The sequence below is a fragment of the Desmodus rotundus genome, chromosome X (genome assembly GCF_022682495.2).
Source record: "Desmodus rotundus isolate HL8 chromosome X, HLdesRot8A.1, whole genome shotgun sequence".
NCBI classification, from domain to species: domain Eukaryota; kingdom Metazoa; phylum Chordata; class Mammalia; order Chiroptera; family Phyllostomidae; genus Desmodus; species Desmodus rotundus.
Window position 1 is genome coordinate 72,930,570 of NC_071400.1, and position 23,211 is coordinate 72,953,780.

Sequence of the window (23,211 nt, forward strand, 5' to 3'; positions counted from 1 at the left end):
ACTGAACATGGCATTTCATGGGGACACTTGCTCCATGGACATACTCCAAACGAGGATCGGGATCCTAGGGTAAATAAATAGGAGTGTTCCATATAGGAAGTACCAGGTAATCTTCCCCGTTGGCCAGATATTCTGAGTTCACAACTTAAAAATACGTTTTAGACTCAACATAGTGAAGGTGTCTATTCTCCCCCAAATTTATCTATAGGTTCAGCACAATCACCATCAAAATCCCTGCAAGAATTTTTGTAGCTTATTCTAAAATTTATATGGAAAGGGAAGGAAACCAGAATAGCTAAAACAATTTGGAAAAACAATAAATTGGGAGGGATTGCTCTATGCAATTTTGAAACTTACTATAATTGAAACAGTGTGGTATTGGTGCAGGGATAGACACATAGCTCAATGGACCAGAAAAGAGCCCCAACGCAGACCCACACGAGGATCGCGAACTGATTTTTGACAAACTTGCAAAAGCAAGTCTATGGAAGGACAGTCTTTTCAACAAAGGGTGGTAGAATAATTGGACGTCACAGATTACAAAGTTAACCTCAACCTAAACTGCACCACACCTTAAAATTGGACTCAAAATGGATTGTAGATTTAAATGTAAAATTATTAGAAAAAATAGAAAATTTCAGAATGTAGGGCTAGGTGAAGAGTTCTTAGGCAAGACATCAAAAGCACAATCCGCAAAACGACATATTGATACATTGAATTGCATCAAAATTAAAAGACTTTTAAATGAAAGTGTTTGCTCTGCAAAAGACTGTTAAGAAGATGAGAAGCAACTTATAGACTGGGAAAAAATATTTGCAAACCACGTATCTGACAAGACTTGTACCTAGAATATGTGAGGAACCCAGCAGTAAAAAGCAATCAATTAATTTTAAAATGAGCAACACGAGAACACACTTTTAACAAAGAATATAAGTATAGCAAATAAGCACAAGAAAAGATGTTTAACATCACTAGTCATTAGGGAAATGCAAATTAAGAGCAGAATGAGATATCACTTCACACCAATTAGAAAGGCCAAAATAAAATACAACACCAAATGCTGGTGAGGATGCAGAGAAACTGGATCTCTCCTGCATTGCTGGTGGGACTGTAAAATAGTACAGTCACTCTGGAAAATAGTTTGGCAGGTTCTTTCTTCAGACACACCAGACAAATGGTACGTCTCTTCAGCAGTCAGTCTGCTGAACTGTGCAACTATCATAGTATTGACGGATTCTTAAACTAAACACACTTACCATGTGATCCAGCAATTGCATTCCTGAACATTTATGCCAGAAAAAAGGAAACTTATGTCCACCCAGAAACCCATACACGACTGTTCATAGCAGCTTTAATTTGTAATAGTCAAAAACTGGAAACACTCCGGCTGCTGTAGCTCAGTGGATTGAGCGTGGACCTGCGAACCAAAGGGTCGCCAGTTCAATTCCCAGTCAGGGCACATGTCTGGGTTGTGGGCCAGGTCCCTGGTGGGGGGTGCATGAGGGGCAACCACACATTGATGTTTCTCCCAATCTTTCTCCTTCCTTTCCCCTCTCTCTAAAAATAAATAAACTCTTTTTTAAAAATGGAAACAAGCCAAATGTCTGTCGGTGGCTGAATGGATAAATGAACTGTGGGATATCCATACTACTCAGCAATAAAAAGGAAGAAACTGCAACAACTCGCATGGCTCTCAAGGACATTATGCTGAATGACAAAAAGTCAATCTCAAAAGGTCACATACTACACAATTCCATGTGGTTAACGATTTTGTAATGACATTTTAGATGGAAAACAGGTGAGTGGTTGCCAGGGGCTAGTGACAGGGACAGGAGGCAGAAAGGGGCAGGTGTGACAATAGAGGTAGCACTAGGAAGACCTTGATAGTGGTGGTGGTGGTGGAACAGTTCTGTGGAGGTGGCCACTCAAATCAACACCTGATAAAACTTCATAGAACCACATGCACACAAGTACACGCAAAAACTAGAGAAATCTGAGTAAGGTCTCGGAACTACACCCATGCCCAGAGTCTGGTTTGATGTTGTACTACAGTTATTCCAGGTGTTACCATTTGGGGAAATGAGGGAACGGCACACACAACCTCTCTGTCCTATAGTCACAACCTCCTGGTAATCTATAATCATTTCAAACTAAGATATCAAAAAACATGAATTTTATGGGAAAATATATTCTACTTGTATAAAACTTGTCCAGTATAAGTATGAAACAGAAAATCTTTTAGCTTTTTATTTATTGATTTTAGAGAGAGGAAGGGGGAGGGAGAGAGAGAAACATCGACCTGCTGCTCCACTGGTCCATGGACTCACTGGTTGCTTCTTGTACGTGCCCTGACCAGGGACTGAACTCACAATCTTGGCGTATCAGGATGACACTCTAACCAACTGAGCGCCGGGCCAGGGTTCTTTTCAAAATTTCAACCAGAAGCAAGAACTGTCACTATTTTAGCAAAGTTCCTCCTAGTCTTTGATGTATTTTCAAAGTTGAGATCATTCTGCACACTCCAACTGTAACCTACTCTTTCCTCCACCTACTAGAGCGATTATTTTCTCCACATCGCTAGTTACTGTAAATGCATATTCCGAGTACAATATATAAAATTATTCTGAATGTTAATTTAGCTCATTCTAATTAGAAGAAACAGGGTGAAATGAACAAACGTTAAACACAGCGCAGGCTGTATCTAGACAATAGGGTTAGGAAGCAAGTCAAATAAAAGCTGCACGGGTAGGCTAGTACCACATCATAAGGGCCACTTGATAGAATGCCATTAGTGTGGTTGCAGTATCTATTATAATTCGGAACATGATAATGGCAATTGGAAGTTTTGGAACAGTTGGTAACAGGTACAGAATAGTGGACTCCATACCCGAGTTTGCACAGAATTTCCTGGGGAGATTTAGCAGGACAGATTCCTGAGTGAACCCCAGAGACAGATTTTATTAGGAGAGTTGCCCTAGAATCATTTCCTATGTACTTCTGTTGCAACACCCAGTTCCAAGAGGTTTAGGACTACACCTGAATTCATTGCTACATTCCCCAATGCCCAATATTCAGCAACCCCAAATGTCTACTAGATAACCCAGTAGGCCCTACAGGTGACTGAGTCAGGAGTGGAGGTTCAGTGACCATCCTGCATGCCACTAATCAATTGATGGCAGGTAAATGACACGGGCTGTTGAAAGTCGGAGTGAGTGTGATGCGCATCTGCACTAGAATGAGGATATCTAGCCAAAGAGAAGCTTTTTTACTCATTCCTAGAAAATGAAATGTCATTTTCAGTATAACAAGGAAAACAGGAATAACTCCAAATTAGAAGCCATGATTACATCTGCTAAATACAATCACGACCAAAACTGTCCATGTACAGGAAACCACAGAATATAGACTTGTACCTACACTGACTGACAGGCCCACTAATGACCCTTTGAGAGGGAAGGAAGTTAGGGATATGGTTGGGTCCCCGGAGGAAATAGCATCAGTACTTTGTTCTTTTATTGCCAAACAGTATCACATTCTGTGTATGTGTTTTATCTACCCATCCACCAGGTGATTGACATTTGGGTTGTTTCCACTTCTTGGTTTTTATGAATAACGCTATAAACATTCACATACAGACAACAGTCGTCGATGTTTGTCCTGGGTAGAATTTTTCTACAAGGAAAATCACCAAGTCATGTGGTAATTCTGTTGAACCTTTGAGATGTCTCCTTGTAAAAGTGTTCATCTGTTTTGTTTTCTCCCAAAGTAAACATGGTTTCAGGTCACAAAAGAATCATCCTGAAGAAAACCCAGTCGGGTGTAGGTAGGGGGAAAAATTGATGAAAATGTGGAAAATGGCAAAGTCATAGAGAGGAACCACATCGAATTGAGACTGAACACACTGAAAAATAGATCATGAACTGACTGTGGACAAGCCAGCAGATTTAAACTTAACCAGAATCGTGTTCAATGACAACTGAAGACAAAAAAAGATAAACTTTCAAAGTCCTGTTCACTGCAGCAAATGAAATCTCTGCATTCTGGTGGGGGGGAAGGGTGAGACACCAACAGGTATGTTACTGAGCTTAAAAAGGTGAGCCTGTGACCATACAACCATGTCACTTAAGAGCATAAGGACAAGGGAAATAGCCACCCATGACAAGAAATTTGTATTGCATTGATATTGGACAACTTCAAATACTCAGTCATTTTTGAAAATTTTGTTGAATTCAGCCAAGAGATTAGAAAGTAAAACCCAGGAAGATGTTTATCATTTAAACTAATATGGTAAAAAAAAAAACCACCCAAAAATTTAGTTATCTCAATTTAAGCAGCTCCCCTAGATATTTTATTCCCTAATTTACATAAAAAAGGACCTTGAACCATTAGAATCCAGTTTCACTCTATGTGAATCACCAGCCATTGACTAGTTTTCCAATCTAGCCATCTCAACCTTTCCACTTAGTTTTGACCACTTAACTACCTTCCCCCTTTATCTTCAGTATCAATACTAGCGTGTTATTCTTCAAAATTCTACCATTAAAGGAACTATCCAGAAGTATTTGTGTAAAAAAGTTCATACTGCAAACCTGAATTCAAAGCAAAATCAAAGCTCAGTACATGTATTCAGTAGGTTGAACCATATTAAATTGTCCAATAGGTTATTTATGAGGGTTACTTTTAGAAAAAGGGGAAGAGGGGTAAAAGAAACGCCAGTGCGCTAGAAACACATCCGTTTCCTCTTGCACACCCACAGCTGGGGACCTGGCCGACAACCCAGGGGTGTGACCTGACTAGGAATCAAACCAGTGATCTTGTCCTTCTAAACAGAAACAGCCTTGTCTCATACAGTTCATCAGTTAAGGATCATACCATCTCCAGTTCATTGGCAGCATGAAGCAATGTGTGATGTCAGCAAAAACAAAGTGGACTGCAGGTGCCCATGCCACCTCGAATTACCCTTAACCCAAATACATTCTTGAACCCTAAGTCCTTACCATCACCTGTGGTTACTAACACACTTGATTTTCACCCAATTCCTAACTCTACTTCAAGCATCCTTCATGTCAAGTGCTTCCAACAGATTCCAATTCATGTTTAAGATGCTTAAAGTACAAGCCTATTTGTAATACACACTGTACCTCATTAAGGACCTTTTAGATTTCCATCTTATTACAGTAACCTATTTTGTTACATTGCAAATACTTATGGTACCAGAGTAATTCTAAGAGGCATGTCGAAATTAGCAGTGGACAGCAACCAAAAAAAAAAATAACATCTTAAGATTCAGGCAAGAGCACAACTTTATTTTCACTGCTAATAATAAACCACAATTAACAACAACAAAGGAGACTGTGCAGTTCAACTTTTTATTTTAATAAAATCAGAGTATGCACAGCACATGCAGTGCTAGCATCTAAACTAATACAATAAGCAATTACTAAAGCTACAGTGACTTGAGGTTCAATCCTTACATTCAGCAAGTTTAAATCCTTTCTTATATTTTTGAAACCTTATTTATAACTGAAAATATTGCTTACTGATAAAACTTGCTCAAATGCTATTGCTGAATGTACAAGTCACTGGTTATGCCAATACAACAAAGATAACCACATGTTTGAGGATTGCAATGTGCCAGACATTCACTGAAAAAAAAAAAACACACAACTAAACAAAACTCACGCAACAAACATCTGAGAATCTGGACACTTCATATCAGTGTTTTGAAGTGTTTCATTAATATCTTAAGACAAGTGTATCAAAACCTTGGCATGATTTAATTTCAAGTCGCCAATTTTGTTTTTACTAACATCAGAAAATTATGGCTACACTGCCAATGCCGGGTCTGCTTAATTTGACTTAAGAGTTTAATATGACTTAACATTAAAAGCTCACACTACCCCGAAATATATAATTTCACGCATACGGTGACATTCAACATTCAAGTGCCAGTGTTTTTGTACTGTCTTTTGGTCAAGTTTCTTTAAACTTTCAAAGAATCACTTTTAGGCTTACAAAAATAAATATTTGTCAAAATGTTCAATAAATATTACATAAAACTAGCAGCAAAAAGTATCTAGAAATCTGTCGTGTGCAAAGTTTTCTTCCCAACTATCACTCCCATGGTCCCAAATAAATTTTAGAATCTAGTCCCATTCCCCTTCCTAGACAAGCTGCGTTCAACAATCTCCAAGAGACAAAATAAGATTGGAAGTTTAAGGACACGCACACAAGACATATATATAAAATCCTCTGAATGTGCAATAAAAGAAGTATTTTGTAAAAAGTTATGGGCAAAATGTACAAGGGCCTAAACCTAGACTAATTGAAATAGCACCATAACAAATGACCTCAATACTGTCAAGTGCACCTACTTAATAAAAGTTTTGAACAAGGCACAATACACTTGAAAATCTATTGCACTTTAGGAAATTTTTGCCGTCTCCCTATGCCACTATAAAAAGATTGAGCGTTTTGATCACTGCATTCTGGCCACAAAATTAGCACAGAATTCAAGTGGCAGAGGCATTTTAGTGGTGGACAATGCTCATCTTTGGCCAGATTTAGCATAACAGACTATAAATACAATGGAAACCTATGCAACTAAAACTGACTGAAACTGCACTGTATAGCAGAATTGACACCTTGTGCAGTTATGTACATATTTCCAACCTGTGTGATCTCAAAGATTTCAGTTTGTTACTCTTCTGGAGCCATTTTTACAAAGTCTATAGTAAGCCAGTTTAACATCTCAACGCAGCTTGAACAGAGTAATGTGAATCGGCATTTAAAATAAAGCCTGCTGCATTAATTCTTCCTGTTCATACCTTCTTGACCAAAAAACATCAACACTAGCATGCGTTATTAGACCAAAAATCATCCAGGGCCCTAATGAGGGCTGGTCATTGCTGTGGTCAGCCATTCTACCATTTCAATTTCATTTATGGCAGGCATTTAAAAAGTCTAAGTAGATGAATTCTCCTAAAAACCTATTTCATGTTATCAGACCTTTAAACTTTCCCTGTAATAGTATGCCCACATTTGGCTAGCTCATAATTAATGATCTGCCTAAACATTGAAAGAGGAATTGCTGTATTTACTTGCATTAACTTTGAAAACAGTGCTTTGAATGTATGCATGTATTCATACATCGCCTCATCATGACTGGAATGGCTTGTTTAAAGACTATCAGGTTCTAAATACCTATCCAGGATAGAGTGAGCAAATCAGAACTTTAACTTAATACAGTTTGCCACATTAGAAACTAATCCCATTAATATGCTTCATGATGTTTGTTGTTTTCCCCCAATCTGCAAGTACCAAAAAGCCCTAATGCAGGCTACCGCATAAGTTTTTTCCTTATAATATTTATGGATGAATCGATGATTCCTGTTAAGTTGTATCACACCTGTGTGCCAAGGTTTGATTTTAGCCCAAGTTCAGTAAATTTATTTTGTCAAAAACAATTGATATCTTGAGCATTACTGAGCCAACAGGACATCAAAATAAAAAGTTGTCTAAAGTTAAAGGCACAGTACATTAACAAACAAATGATCCTCAGTCACAAAATTATAAATGCAGTTTGGGATGGGGGTTGGCGGGAGGGCAGTTAATCCAAACTACAGCAATGAAGTCTTCAAACCACCTTCTGAACAGGGCTGTTAATTGTTTCTTTCATCTCTTCATGTGACCTTGAGCTCCCTTTAAAAAAAAAATTTTCAGTGGAGAATCACAGCTGGTAATGTACTGCGAGTTCTTGAAGCTACACAAGGTATAGTCTGGCTAAGTTACATGTGGTTTCCATATTAGCTTGTTTGGCAGGGTGACCTACTGCAAAGTAGGTTCAGTTACCCCACCAGTCGACCCCCTGGGAGTTGTAATTTCCTCCATATCCATCACTGTTGTAAAAGCCTCCGTAGCCACCTAATGAGATTAAAAAAAAAAAAAAAATTAGTTAAGTCATCCATTGTTAAGTATCTTTCCCTTCTATACATATTTTGATATAAAATTATGAAAAGCAATCTACAGGGCCTACCTTCCCCAATGGTTTTAACTATACTTTGAAAATGATGACTATAAGGAAAAAAACCTTCCCCAAATCATGAGGTTAAAAATTAACATTACCTCCACCAAATCCCCTGCTGCCGCCATGGCCACCGCCACCACTGCGGCTGCTGCTTGCACGGCTGCTGCTGAAGCTGGAACTGCTGGAACCACTACTTTGTCGATAGTCTCTGGCACCAAATCCTCCACTGAATCGACTGCTGTAAGAATAAAATGTACACTGATTCAGATAAAGACAAAATCCTACTAAATAACCCAAATTTCTTGCTAAAACTCCCCAGTGACCACACAACACTAATGTTTCAGTACCCAATGTAGCCACATTACACAGTGAAATAACTAGTCATTTTTATCTTTAGACAACTATGCAGGAACACCACACCCAACAGATCTCAAGCTACCGTGTATGAATCCCTTTATTTCTACCTGAGTGCTGGACATCTATTCTGAAGTTTTAAAATTGGTTTTTAACCCTGGCAGGTGTGGCTCAGTGAATTAAGTGCTGGCCTGTAAAAGGTTGCTGGTTTGATAACCAGTCAGAGCACATGCCTGGGTTGAGCGCACGTGAGTGAAAGACAACCCATCTCTCTCACCACAATGTTTCTCTCCCTCTCAGACTCCCTCCCTTCCCCTCTCAAAAAAAAAAAAAAAAAAAGAAAGAAAGAAAAAAGAGATAAAATCTTTGATATTTGCACTGAACACAAACTGTAAATACAAAGAAATAGGCAAAAGAGGAAAAACTTCCCAGTGACCATTTCTAGTTTTCTATTCAATCAATTCCCTATCTAGCCTAGCCCTATTTTCCCTACCCTAGTATTGATTTGAAAGGACTTAGCCATAAAAATTTGTCACTTAGTGTCACCCTTTCTAATAATAATACCCCCTTTAATTAAAGCTTGTTAAACTAATACTTAAAAGTTATCCTTGGATATAGCACCCCCCCCATCATACACCATCTGCACCTCACCTCTTAGATCGTCCACGACTGCTACCCTTGTAGTGGTGTTCATAAGCCATGTTTTCTAACCAAGATGGCACTTCCTGTTTCGCTTCAACAAGCAGATCCAACAAATCCTTTGTGATGTTTATGTTCCTCTCATTAAAGAATGAGGTGGCAAGGCCTAAACAGTTCCAAAAAGTAAATTAAGGTCTTCCACAAAGTAGCGTATTTGCCCTATCCTTAGTAGAACTTTAAGAATAGCATTTTTATAAATTTGCAATTTGCTATTTAACCAACTCAAAGTCCCTTGAACAAAACCTGACTGTTCTATCACTTCTATTGCTGAAATGTATTCTAATGCATTCCTTGGAAATAAAAGTGGTTACAATTTAAGACACTGAAAAGTTCTTTGATGCACACATTACACTGAAAAAACCACCACCAGAACATCAAGTAACCACTTACCAAGGTTTCCTACACGTCCTGTACGGCCAATGCGATGTACATATTCTTCAATATCACTTGGCAAGTCAAAATTGATAACATGTTTCACATTTGAAATGTCCAGTCCTCTTGCTGCTACCTGGAAAATAGCTTTTGTTACATATAGCCTACTTAAAAGGAAACCAATAATTGAATATGAAAACAAGGTAATAATATACATACTGCTGTAGCCACTAGAATTGGGCTTTTTCCTGAGCGGAACTGGTGAAGGGCCTCTTCTCTATCTCTCTGAGATCGGTCTCCATGGATACTGGTACAAGCATATCCTTCATGGTATAAGAAATCCTCCAGAGAATCTGCACCCTTTTTGGTCTCCACAAACACTAAGGTCAGTGAATCCTTGCCTAAATTTGAAAAATTACAAGGTTTGTGTCATCAGTAAGGACCTTGTTCTCTCTGCACTCAGTAAACATGTGAATAAAGGCAATATTTAAGACCATTTTAACAATGTTTTGAATGAAGAAAAGTAATGAAGTGTGATCCAAATGGATTCTCATTATCCAAGGCACCAGAGTAATGCTAAATTATAGTTTTACCTGTTGCATTTAGAAGGTCAAGCAGAAATGACCGTTTGTCTGACTCTTCCACCCAAACTACTTTTTGTGTGATGTTCTCAGAGGTAGAGCCAACTCTTCCAACAGCCAAAAAGATATATTCATCCAAGAAATCACGAGCAAGCATCTGAAAGAAAAAAGAATGTTTTATTATCTACTGGGATAAACAAATTCCTAAATAAGTTAGTTTGCATCATCAAACAAACAATACCTGTATTTCCTTAGGGAAAGTAGCACTAAACATCATAGTGTGGCGAACTCCCTTTGGTGGCATTGTATCTTGTTCAACTATTCTACGTATCTGAGGTTCAAATCCCATATCCAACATCCGATCAGCTTCATCCAACACCAAGTATCTGTCATGAAAAAAATTGTTTAAAATTTGAGAAGAGTTTTAGTATAGCTGTATTGACAAATACGGTTATATATTTAATCAGGTTGTTAAATTCCTCACATCACACAATGATACATGTGCGTGAGACAAGTGCAGGATTTTGCCGCTAAATAAATCGTACAAGATCATACAGCCCAATTAGCTCCTACTCAAAGTGTGGTCATTCTCAGCCTCTACTAAAATGCCAGATTTTTCAACATTAAAATCATAATGAGCAAACTTTTTGTAAAAATTGTAAGATAAAATAAACCCCTTAATTTTAAAATTTAGACAATGGTAGGAAGTACCACAAAACCAATGGCCAGTAATTTTAAAAATTAACATTGCACTCTACAGATTTAAAAATTAACATACTTGCAGAAGTCTAATCCAATCTTTCCTCTTTCCATCATATCAACTAGACGTCCTGGAGTGGCTACTAACAAGTGGCATCCACGTTCTAAGTCTCGAATCTGCTGGCCAATATCAGCACCACCATAAACAACACAAGGACGAACTCTAGATCTGTATGAAAACTTTAAGCAAAGAAACTTTATTAACTTTAAGGCTGAGATTTTTACATAGTCATAAAACAATTTTATTAGAATCAATGATAAAGGCAAGAATCGCTGAAATGCATACGTACTTTCCTGGCTTCCTCATAGATCTGTACTGCCAATTCTCTAGTTGGTGCTAATACCAAAGAGATTGGGTATTGTTTGCGGCGCCCGTATCTTCCATTTTCCTAAGAAATTAATTTATAAATTAAACAAATTTAAGATTAATTACAGCCCTGACTGGTGTGGCTCAGTGCGTTGGGTGTCATCCTGCAAAGCAAATTCCTGGTCAGGGTACACCCGAGTTGCAGGCCAGGTCCCAGGTTGGGGCACGTGCCAAGAGTCAACCACATCCATCTACGATTCCCTCTTCCTCCCTCCCTCTCTCTCTCTCTAAAAAATTAATTAGATCCTTTAAAAAAAAAAAAAGATTCATCACAACATCAATTTTCTTCTGTAATTTTTGGGTTATGCTTGAAAACTATTTTACGTTAAATGGACTAGAAGGCATCTTAGTGTCATTTAGAAAGCTCTGTGCATCTACCTAAAAAGGTCTAACCGTAACTTCTCATTTCATAAAGAAATATTTACCTTCATGGCCCTCAAGGCCTCGCCTGGACCATCTGAATAAATCTGACTCAAGATGGGCAAAAGAAATGCTGCAGTTTTTCCAGATCCTGTTAAAGAGAACACATGTTCATGCAACCACAGAAAAACCTGCTTATTACTTTTTTCCTCTAAGTTAATAACAAGTGAAGCCCTGACCAGCATGACTCAGTTGGTTGAGCATCTTCCCACAAAGCAAAGTCACCAGTTCGATTCCCAGTCAGGGCACATGCCCAGGCTGCAGGTTCATTCAGTCCCTGGTAGCAGTGCATATACAAGCAACCAGATCGATGTTTCTCTCCCTCTTTTTCTCCCCCACCTTCCCCTCTCTAAAAATAAAAGCAAAAAAAAAAGCGACTGTGATCCACTTGTAACAGGAGTCAACAAACTAAGGCCCAGATTATTTTTGTAGATAAAGCTTCAATGGAATGTAGCCATGCTCAACAATTTTCCTATTTGTTTATGGTTGCCTTCCCACTATACCAGCTGAGCTGAGTAGATGCAACAGAGACCCTGTAACCCATAAAGTTTATTTGGTTCATTTGGAGAAAAAAGTATACCAAACTCATTAACAATGTAGTATTCATTTCTCTGCATTCGTGTTTATAAAGAAAAACAGGGCCCTGGCTGGTGTGGCTCAGTGGACTGAGTGCTGGCCTGAAAAATCGCAAGGCTGCTGGTTGGATTCCTCGTTAGGGCGCATGTCTGGATTGTGGGCTAAGTCCCTGGCCGGGAGTGTGTGACAGGCAACTTACCAATGTTTCTCTCCCTCCCCTCTCCTCACTTGAAAAATAAAATCTTTAGAAGTATTTTTTTTTTTTTTTAAAGAAAACAGGAATTTTGCCTCATAAGTGGTGTCAGTCAATTTCTAACACTTCCTTGCTGGTATATGCTGCTAGTGTATAAAGGATGACATTCTTCCTCTTCCATAAAGCCAAATGATTTGCGTGGTATATGTTTTTAGTGGGGAGACCTTGCCACCCTTTCAAAATGGTCAAACTCACAGCTATAGTAAAGCTTGTACTAAATTCAGAGGCCAGTAACTATCCCCATTTCCAAAAGATGGTAGGTACTGCGCTTTACCCATGGAGGCACCTTTCCCTTGGCTACATACCTATGGATCACAGGCTATTCTCTATTCTTTGTACTTGTTATCAAGTGAGCTTACCTGTTTGGGCACAAGCCATCAAGTCTCTTTTCTCTTTGATAATAGGAATAGCATGCTTCTGCACTGGAGTCGGGCGAGTATAACGAGTAAGCTCAATATTTCCCATAATAATTTCTCCCATCTCAACATCACTGAACTGTCAAGAAATTCAACACGGTTAAATTGCTAGAAATAACCTTTCACACAAAACAATGAGGCTCGTTTTTAAAGTAACTTAAGAGAATTGTTAAAATAAAACAGGGATGGTCTATATATGCCTTCAGGAAGCCCATCTCATTCTGAGGTGCTATGAAAGAAACTTACATTTCCCTGCCTTAAAAGATTAAACAAAAATACTTACACTTTCAATGTGTGGAGGACAGTTGTTGCCTGTTGCCTCAACTGGAATATCATCATATTTCTCAAAGTTAATCCCAGTGTTACCTCCAGAAAAGAGTTCCCTGAAATCAAAACATTAGCAAGTTTATTTGTTATAGCAGCTAATAAGGTTGCAATGCATCACAATTACCGAAACTTACTGTTCCAAGCGTTCACTTGGTGGGAGTGGTTTTGACCAATCATCCTCATCTGATTTGTCACACCAGCGACTGTTTCCACCACGTTCATACTTGCCAAAGCCACTTCTGTCACCACGGCTGCCAATGCCATCATAGTCACTCCGTCCACGATCATCAAACCTAAACAGTGCAAGCAATTAATCAGATTCTTATCATTTAACCAGTATCATATTCCTACCACCACCCTAGAACAGTATCTGGAGAGAAGTTCAATTATTCATTATGGCTAACTTCAAGGATATATCAACAGTCCAATTCTGGCTTACTCTTATTTGACAAATAAGGCTCTCTTAATTAAGCAGACTGTATGTATCATTTACATAACTTTATTTTCTAAAACCAGTATCCTTTATTTCTGTAAAATTATATAAGCCTACACAGGCCTCATACATGCTGAAATTAAGAATCAAATCTTCTATACTTGAAATCAGCATGGAACTTACACTTTTATATATTGTTTTCATCCACATATATTTAGTGGTTAGGGAAAAGAAAATAGCACACCAAGTATCAATTGTCCTGATTATACTAGGATGTCATTTAAAGGACAATTCACCTGTGTGACAGACTTTATAAAAGGTAGAAAATAATCCTTACCTGAATTAAGATGTTTTTAGTGTTTTAGGCCTGTTTGCGAAAAATCAGGACACACAGGACTAACCACAGCTATTAGGCACATGAGGTCAGTTCACCACACTTGTGTAATCAAAAATATAAGGTGTTTAAAAATTGTCATATAAAATATCCACAAAAACCTCAACCAAATTAGGCCATTCACTAGATAAACGTACTCTTAAATAGAATATATCTAAAACTATAGAAATGTAAAACACGTATTTTTAAAATAACAATGACCTGTTTCAAGTTGAAACATGTTTAAAAATCTCAAAATTTCCTGGTTCCAGAATTTGCATCCTTCCACTTAGTCTTCAACTTATTTAGACTATGATTTTACTATATTTAATACAAAAATATTTATTATTTGTACAAAATGTAAAAGGGCATGTTCTTATTCTCATCTAACTTCTGTATACAGTTCAATTTAGTAAAGATCTCTTACAGCTACGAAAATACAATTAAACAGACATAATGCTTAGTATCTAAATAGGTGGTTTTATTAAGGAGAAAAAATAAGCTTAATGATCTGAGTACAAAAACGAGGACTTACCAAATTAAAGATCAATTCCTAACTTGCTATACTGTACACACGCATAAGGCAAAAAGATAAGAAATCACTTACCTTCCCCTTGACCCACGATCACTGAAGAAACTAGACTTTCCTCTTGAATCACCACGAGGTCCAAAACTGCTGTACGCATCCTTATCTTTACTAGAACTCCAACCTGAACTGTCCTTATCGTAGAATCCTTCAATTAAAAACACAAACCCATTCTAATATATTATTAGAAATTGATAATACATTAACATGATTCTTATGTTTCTGAATTAAAAGCCCTCCATCCACTTTATCTCATCTCTGTAGACTGGAGGGACAATGGAAATAATTCCTATCATGGCACTAGAAGAAAACCAGTATTTCTACTGGCCTTACATTGGCACACAGAATGTTTTATATCTTTAATTCTCTCCACTAGAAAATATTACACTAAACCAAACCTGACAATGTAAAAATGTTCTGAATGAGTATCACCCCTAAAATGTCAATAGCTTTCCCTGTGATACAATTATGGTACCATTTATGACCATCAGAATTTAATTTCCATTCATTTTATAGGTTGAGTTTACTAGGAACCAGTTACCACTATTTTAATGTTTCTTAGGGGTGATATTCATTTATAACATTATTAAAATAGAGTGACAGATTAACACTGTACTTTTCAATTTCCCTAGTAAAAAGTTTAAGAACAGTGCTCGGTTCACATGAAATACATACTATCAGACAGGAATCAACACCTAGAAAAAAAGAAAAATCCTCACCCTTACTCTTAGTGTGGTCAGGTTCCTAGGGTACAGCTACAAACATTCAGTAAGAGGGGATGACAAAGGTATAAATAGGTAGAAGGTTTAAAGACAAATAGAGAGTTTAACTCACTTCAGTGACACTTTATTAAATAGTCATGATTTACAAGTTATTTTCACTCAGTCTCCTGCCTCTACTGTTAGCCTGCCTGGTCTTAGCTATCAATAAAAAGTTGAGTTAGAGTTCTAAGATCTCTTTCAGCTCTAAAACCTCTGATAGTGCCTCTCCCTTTGACTTCTGTCACTGGAACAAAGGGGGAGAGAAAGAACTAAATATACATGTTAATTTCAGCTAGTAAATTCTAAGGAACAATGACAACACCCATAATAAAGACAAATTCTGTAGTAACTAATATGATAACTAAGTGATGTGACAGAAATAATAGTGTTTATATCCATGTATTGCCAGGAGAGTGAAGCCAATGCAGACTACACATGGATAAGAAGGAATGACAGCAAACCACATGTTCCTGTGGACTCTCCCCCACCCTTTCAATCCTACTTCCATATATCCAGTATTCCCTCCTGACCTTTAAAGCATTTTCCTTTTCCTCCAAATCTCAAAATTACCCATTTTATGAAATATATTGCACCCCAACAGTTGTCCCATAATTTCAGACCATCTGCTAGTTTTCTATCACATTACAAACTAAATGGGAAAAGACCAGGTGTTGTGACACTTTTTGGATAAAACCTTTCAAATGATGTAGTTAAGGCAAGTAAATGAAACCAGAGACACTCCCAAATTATTAGGAGTGTGCCCAATGTTTTATATACACACACACACGCCGTTATCTCTTCTGCAATAACCCCATTTTCGTTTTGGCGCCTCTGCAAGACAGAAGTAACTGGGTTGTTACACCATGCAGTGTGGTTTACATTGTAGGGTACCCATTCACCTTTTTCAAATTAAAACGCTGTGAATGAGTACAAACAAATTAAGCACAAGGCTAGTGAAATTGTATAAAACCACACCCTTGGCCTCAGAAGAGTACAACATAGGAAATGCAGATTTTTCCACTATGTGCCATCAGATGAGATTTTTCCAGTGATTTTAAGTCCCAATATTTGAACTGGCTGACAAGCAGAGGAAAGCCATTGTGTTTACAAATTCCCAAGGTGCCTCATTTTCCCTAAGCTCCAACCTCTAATGTCAGCAAGATTAAGGTCTTCAAATTGCTCAAAGGACTTACCTTTAGTAGCTTCTCTGTTCCTTAAGTGAGGAGGAATATAGCGTCCTTCTAAAAAATAGTAATAAAATAAATGCCCAAAAAGCTCAGGTTAAAGATTCTTACCAACACTTGTGCTATTAAAAAATGGTCCTGGAAAAAATAAGTTTTTATTTAAACTCTAGCCTTCAAGTCTGACGATTAACTTGAAAATGCAGGGGTGGGGAAATGAACCATTTTTAAAAAGTTAATGCTTTACAAGGATAACGTTAAAAGGGGAGAAAAAGTTTACAAATAAAAATTTGACCTGGAACCTAACAGTTAAATAATAAGGTATATCCACCACATAAAGGAAGTTAACTCACTGTATTACCAGTAAATCCGCAATTTAACTTTTTTCCTTTCTGGATTGAATTAAATATTAAAAATCTCTATTAAGAGGACCAATTCCTAGCATTCTTAGTAAGTATGGTAAATACAGTGAAATTTGAAACAAATACTAGCCCTGATTGGTGCAGGTCAGTGGATTGGGCATTGTCCGGGAAACCAAAAGTTCCCAGGGTTAGATTTCTGGTCAGGACACATGTCCAGGTTGTGGTGGACGTTTGGCAGGGAGGGGGGCGCAGCAGCAATTAGGAGCCTGTGAGAGGAAACCAACTGATGTTCTCTCCCTCTTTTCCCTCCCCTCCTTTCCCCCTCTCTAAAAATAAATAAATCTTTTAAAAATTTAAAAAACCACATACTATGTAACTGTGCCCAGTGAAGCCTTTCTTGCCTAAAAATGGGGACTCATCATTTACTACATAACAGTGCTTGAAGAAATACTGATATTAGACTCTACAGCATTATACCCATCTCTATTTTAGTTAATAGGTTGGAAGAGACCTAAGCTGAATCAAGTCTACTACCAAATAAACCAGTATCCCCTACACCTTAATACTAATCTAACATTAAAAAAAAAAACAAAAAAAAAAAACCGCTCTGGCCCTGACCAGCGTGGTTCAGTGCGTCAAGCATCATTCTGCAGGAAAGTCGCCAGTTCCATTCCCAGTCAGGACACGTGCCTGAGGCAACTGATCCATGTTTCTCTTTCTCCCCCCCTTCCCCTCTCTCTAAAAATAAACAAATAAAATCTTTTAAAAAAATTTTAATCTTTCTGGGGGGGAAAAAAAGAAATAAAACTTTCATATATAAAAGAATGATACAGTGACACAGCATTTAAAATCCTAACCACCACAAGATTCAATACAGCTTTGTTCTATTATAGTTTCATGTTCTTCATGGGAAATAAGTCCCTGTAGCAATTGAAGTTAAAGTTCCCTTTATTAGTTTAATTATGATAGTTTCACTCTAACACAACCCCACCACCTCTAAACTGGGCTCACAATTCATAATAGACAACTCTTTTGATTTGTGTTGCACAGGTTTTTTTAAACAGTTGTTTTTACTCAAGAGAACCAGTCCCTTTTTACTACCAAAAGGTTGTAATACTTTAGATTGATCATTAATACATAATTCTACATAATTCTTTACACAGTAGAAATTGGAGGGAAAACCTTAAAATTCTTTTTAAAGGCTTTACTTATTTTTAGAGAGAGAACCATGGATCCTTTGCCTCTTGCACGCCCCCAACTGGGGACCTGGCCCGCAGCTCAAGCACGTGTCCTGACTGGGAATAGAACCAGCAACTTTTTGGTCCACAGACCTGTGCTCCATCTACGGAGCCATACCAACCATGGCGAAATTCTTAAATTTTAAATAAAACATTATAATATTAAAGTTCTAACATCCAGTAAATCCACAAAATGTTTTACTTACTGCTGGCTGTACTTCCTCCACTCTGACTATCTGAAGAGTTCAGGTCTAGGCCAGCAAACTGGGAAGAGAGAGTTAAATAGTTAGTAGACAGTGTAGTGAAATGTTACTAAAACTAGTCTGCCTGCTACCATGTATCAGCACTAGTTGCCTTTGCCTATCTCATGGGGCTGGTGTAAAACTCTTTAACGCAAATGTGACCAAGAATGTGCTTTTAAGACTAAAGTTCTAAAATATACTCAAAATGAATTTTCCTTGTAACATTTTCCATAGTAAAAAGCTCAAGAAATTAAAATTATTTTAAAGTGCCAAATACACAAAGTATTTTACCTCCTATCACATTTGATGTTTCCAATGCCAAGTTTCTACTTTAAATTATTTTACACCTACAAAGCACACCTGAAAATATCAGAACAAAATTAATTCCTTTTCCCCTAAATACACCACAAGTATTTTTAATTAGGGTAAGCATGCTTAGGAAAAAATTAATATAGCCACCTCTTACTAAGGACTATATTAAGGACAACCCTGTGAAGTACCTATTCATTCTCCCATTTTCACCATTGAGATAAGTTCAAAGACTAGGCATACATAGCACAAATGGCATTCAATGCCCTTAAAGACTTTAACATTTTACTACCTTTACTCCCCATTTCTACCTATCCCCTTTATCCCAGTAGGTCAAAGCCTCAACATTCTACCAAAAAAAAAGAGAGAGAGACCTGCTATCTTAATCACATTCTGTTGTTATGACTAACCAGAAACTACTTATAAACAATAGGGGGTAAAAAACCAAAACAAAACCATGAGACAAAAGAATTTTAAAAGCCATAGAACATAGAAGACCAAGTTACACGCTGTTGCCACCTGTCTGTAAAAAAGGTGATGTGTTGCTATTACTATAGGTCTTCCGTTAAAAAAATCATGATACTGCCAAATTGCAAGCCATCAATGGAGTCACTAAAAATTGGAAACATATGCTAAGTGTTAAAGAAAATGAGAAGGCTTTAGTGCCTCATTTCTATTAATTTCCATAGCAAAAACACTCAGGTTTTCTTTCTGTAATACTTATCTCAACAGACTGATATTTTAAAAAGCACAAAAAACTATGTTTGCACTTGATACAAGTTCTATTAATTTTACACTTGGCAATATGAAAAGGCCACTTCAAATGCTACTGTTACAATTACACTGTTACAATTTTCTCAGTTGTGACTTTGCTTGCTGCTGAATTCTAAGGATTGCACATTCTTTCGAATTACATCCGTTACAAATTTAAAGGTGATTCCTGCCTGTTACCTTAAAAAACGGCACCACCTATATGGAAAATGTTAAAGCTGCCCCTACACCAGATTTTTCTCTGCTCCATTCAACATATGACGTGTGAGCAATTTGGAGGATTTAATATAATTGATTCGTTAATGGGGAAAATGCTCCTAAAGAAACATTGTTAAATCCCAAGAAATATACACATGGTACTTTGTGTCACTAAGTTTCGTTTCAGGATTATTCCGGAATTCATGGAAAGCAGTAGTTTGCTTAACAGCTCCAAACACCCTATTGAAGAGCTTATCTTAAGCATAGTGCCCCCGTTGCTGAGGAACGCACACTTCCCACCAAAAACCTTAACTCTTCGTCTTTCAGCTCACACATTCTCCTCTCCTCTACCCCCACATCCTTAGAAGAGGCGATTCCAGTAAGACACCTTATTTGACCTATTTCAAAATTTACTGCACGGGCAGCAACAAGTGAACAAAACTTTTTATTTTCCTCCAAGCCATATTCGGAGTATTTTTTTCCTTCGGCCGATTCCAGGATCAAACGCCACTTATTAACATAAGGACATTCATACAACTCGTGGTCCCCCCACCTCCCCCCCACAAAAAAAACCCGCGTGCCCATCAGCTATATCGTCACACATTAACTATCTGGAGGAAATACGGAAGAAAGGGCTGCTCCGGGTCCTAAACCTCCTCTCTAGAGCCCAGCGCCACCGCGCCCGCAGCGGCCCATTATCCCTCCCCCCTCCCCGAGCCTTCTGCGTCACAAAACTTTCCACTCCGGAAACGCGGCCTCCCGGGCCGCAGCGCCGGACCTGCGGAAACCCGGCTTAATAGAGAAGGCTCGCGGAAGGACGCTGGGGAGGAACAAGATGCCCATTCCATCCTCCTCTCCAGGACCTCACCGGGCACGCGACCCGCTGGTCCAACCTCTCCCGCTAGCGGGCCGCAGCACCGCCCAGTCACCCAGCACCACACAAAGGAGGCCGCCGCCATTACCCCAAGCGCCGGCCGCCCCCCGCGCCGCCCCCTCCCACATTCCAGGGCCGCGTTCCATCTCAGGCGCGCGCCCGCACCCGCCTCAACGCCGCCAGACAGGAATCTGGGCCGCGTATGAATAGAGCGCCTAAGTCCTACAGGCCAAGAGAGTCCCCACTCGCACACCGCGGAACCCCACCCCCCCCCCGCCAACGCTGGGTCACTTAGTCGAGGTTCGGGCGTGCGCCTCTCCGCGAGAGCGCGCGCACCCCCTCCCCCTCAGCCCGCCTGCGCACTCACACACAAAAGCCGCCATTGTGCTAGTCTTGGGGACAATACCGCGGGCCAAGCCGGGGACTCGGCCCGGGCGACAGTCACAACCGGCATTCTCGCCACCTCCCCGTTCCTCCATAGCCCCGGGCCACTGACACTCGCCAACCCCAGGTCCCCAGGAAACGGGAAAGAAGGGTGCCCGTCACCGCTGCGCCATAAACCAAGTTAGGTCAGGGGAGGGATTCGTAAAACCCAGCAGGCTACTCGCAGCTCACCTGCTGGTCCAGCCCGAGAGCATTTTCAACCGCCACATGACTCATCCCTGAAGAGTACCGAGAACTCGGAGTCTTCCGCTGCTGAGCGAGGATTTGATTCACCGCGAAGGTCCTCTCACTAGAGAACTGCGGCTCTGGAGCGAACGGCGCTGCCACGGACCTAATATACTCACTCGAAAGACTGCTACGTCAGCACGTAGGACGTGTGCCCTCCCTCTCACACCCCCACTCCCCCTGCCCCCAGCTCTTCTGCCTAGCTACTGCGCGCTAGTTCAGTCCTAATCTCGCGGGACTTCCTAGTCAGTCCCGTTCTGGCTCGTCCTCCTCCCCTAGATCTCAAAGCACCAAACACCGCCCTGTTCCGTTTGAGCCTGTTACCGGGTTCTCCGCTAATACCCTAACAAGTCTGGGAGTTCACGAGACCTCGCGAGAACTCGTCTCCCCCTAATACACTACCCTATGTCTGGGAGTTCTCAAAATCTCGCGAGAACCCGTCGTTCCGCTTTCTGCTCCTTAAGAGGTCTTAACATTTAACTGGAGGCCGCTTTCGCCTCTTTCACCTCTTTTTTCTACACTTAGGGTTTTTGCTGTTCCTTTCTTCCAGCCGCGCGCCCTCTCCTTTCTCTCGGTCTCCGGATTTGGAGATGCCGTGAGGTTTCTCCAAACTAATCAGCCCTAGCTCTTCCGGGGGCAGGCTCCCCGAAATCCGAGTTTGGCAACAGGAGGCCCAAAGCCGGGTCACGTGACCGCTGGTGCCGGACGCGGTGGCCATTTTGTGCAGCAGAAAACTGGCTGAAATAAGAGTGCTCGGAATGCAGGGGGCAGAAGGGGAAAACGGGGATAGCAATGGGCAAAGAGGGGAATGGGAGGAAGGAGGAGGAGGGAGAAAAGGAGGAGGAAGGAGAGCGGGATGGTGACCGGGTTAGGGGTGGGAGGAAAGTGGAGGGGAGCTGGCAGCGCGCACCGGTGGCCCACGCTTTTCCACGGTGGTTGCCTAGGCAGCGGGGACGCTGCCTGGAAACACCACAGACCCCTGTGTGTCACCCCCAGACTCGAGCGCGCTCTTGCGCGCGCGCCCCCGCCTCCCGCGGTGGGGAAACAATAAAACAGTCACGCGCTGAACTTGAGCGGGTGGATGCGCACCCTCCCGGGACCCCTGCCCTCCGCGGGTACAAGTTCTGCACTAGGCACCCATTTTCCTCCCGCGGGGCACCCAGCGGTCTAGGGCCGGTGACCTCCTGCGCGGTGTGGCCTTTCCCCCCCACCAAAACCAAGGGACCCTAGGGATCGAGAACGGTTCCCCTAGGGAATCGGCGGTGTTTTGCGCGTGGCGCAATCTGGACCTGGCGAAGGAAGTGTTACAGCATTAATCGGACTGGGGTCGGGGTAACCCTCAGGCCACTGCGGTTGGTGCGGAATGGGAGGAACTGCGTTTCTGCCGTCGGAGGAGCCCCTTTTGGCCCCCTCCTAGTACGCCACCCCTAGTTCCAGCTTTCATGCGCAGGACTTCATATAGAAGAAAATGTGTTGACAAACCCGTCCCTGACTGGAAGCGAGCGACCGCACAAACGTGGTTCTTATAAATGCTTTCCCCCTCTCTTCTGACAGAAATAATACGCAGGGTTCTCCACCATCCTCCAAGGTGCCTTCTGCGGCCAGAATTAAGATAGCTTGTTGTCATCACATGATTTCGCACATACCACTATCCCTTTCCGATTTTTAAAATTTAAATAATTCTAAAGAAATAGGGAGATAGCCCAGGGCAGATAACTCGGTTGGTTAGAGCATCCTCTGGATATGCCAAGAATGTGAGTTCAATCCCGTCAGGGCACGAGCAAGAATCAACTGATGAACAGCTGAGGGTTCTAGTTGTGTGTTGTTCCTAAGACTAGGTAGAATAGCATCGATATTTCTCTGTCTCTCTCAACTCAATAATAAAAGTTTTTAAAAAGAGGGAGATAATACAACATTTGTGTCCTGGGGCAAGTTGCTTAACTGGTTTGGGTCTCAATCTCCTCATTTATAAAAAGACTCGGCTGGACTAAGTAACCCTGTTAAAACCCAACTCCTTTTTATAACAGTATTTCGTAACACCCTAAATAACCATACTGATGTAAC

At 40.2% G+C, this 23,211-nt stretch overlaps 1 protein-coding gene and 1 non-coding gene across 3 annotated transcripts; both read right to left on the bottom strand.

Annotated features, from left to right (window-relative positions):
- Positions 1 to 1,159: 1,159 nt before the first annotated feature.
- LOC112322543 (small nucleolar RNA SNORD77) lies at positions 1,160 to 1,227 on the bottom strand. The gene has a single exon (XR_002976655.1). It is a non-coding gene; the product is annotated as a small nucleolar RNA SNORD77 (small nucleolar RNA).
- Positions 1,228 to 5,350: 4,123 nt separating this feature from the next.
- Positions 5,351 to 21,537, bottom strand: DDX3X (DEAD-box helicase 3 X-linked). Of its 2 annotated transcripts, none has more exons than XM_024579937.3 (17): positions 21,094 to 21,537; positions 18,291 to 18,348; positions 16,497 to 16,544; positions 14,564 to 14,690; positions 13,285 to 13,443; positions 13,107 to 13,206; positions 12,767 to 12,902; positions 11,584 to 11,669; positions 11,082 to 11,180; positions 10,811 to 10,971; positions 10,274 to 10,418; positions 10,045 to 10,189; positions 9,671 to 9,852; positions 9,470 to 9,587; positions 9,032 to 9,185; positions 8,125 to 8,264; positions 5,351 to 7,923 (listed from the first exon to the last, which is right to left on the bottom strand). In XM_024579937.3, exons 1-17 carry the CDS (start codon positions 21,136 to 21,138, stop codon positions 7,844 to 7,846), a joined length of 1,983 nt encoding a protein of 660 aa, XP_024435705.1. In that variant the 5' UTR covers positions 21,139 to 21,537; the 3' UTR covers positions 5,351 to 7,843. The 2 variants fall into 2 exon arrangements, with proteins under 2 accessions (XP_024435705.1, XP_024435706.1); XM_024579938.4 differs by having other exon boundaries at positions 8,125 to 8,261; positions 21,094 to 21,257.
- Between the last annotated feature and the right edge of the window lie 1,674 nt (positions 21,538 to 23,211).

What these genes read in the sequence shown, in the direction of transcription:
- DDX3X (XM_024579937.3), bottom strand. Translation starts at nt 21,138, where the DNA reads ATGAGTCATGTGGCGGTTGAAAATGCTCTCGGGCTGGACCAGCAG. An exon ending in CCAAGTGAACGCTTGGAACA is followed by an intron (nt 13,207 to 13,284) that starts GTAAGTTTCGGT and finishes TTTTGATTTCAG; the next exon opens with GGAACTCTTTTCTGGAGGTA. An exon ending in GTCCTCCACACATTGAAAGT is followed by an intron (nt 12,903 to 13,106) that starts GTAAGTATTTTT and finishes ATTTCTTGACAG; the next exon opens with TTCAGTGATGTTGAGATGGG.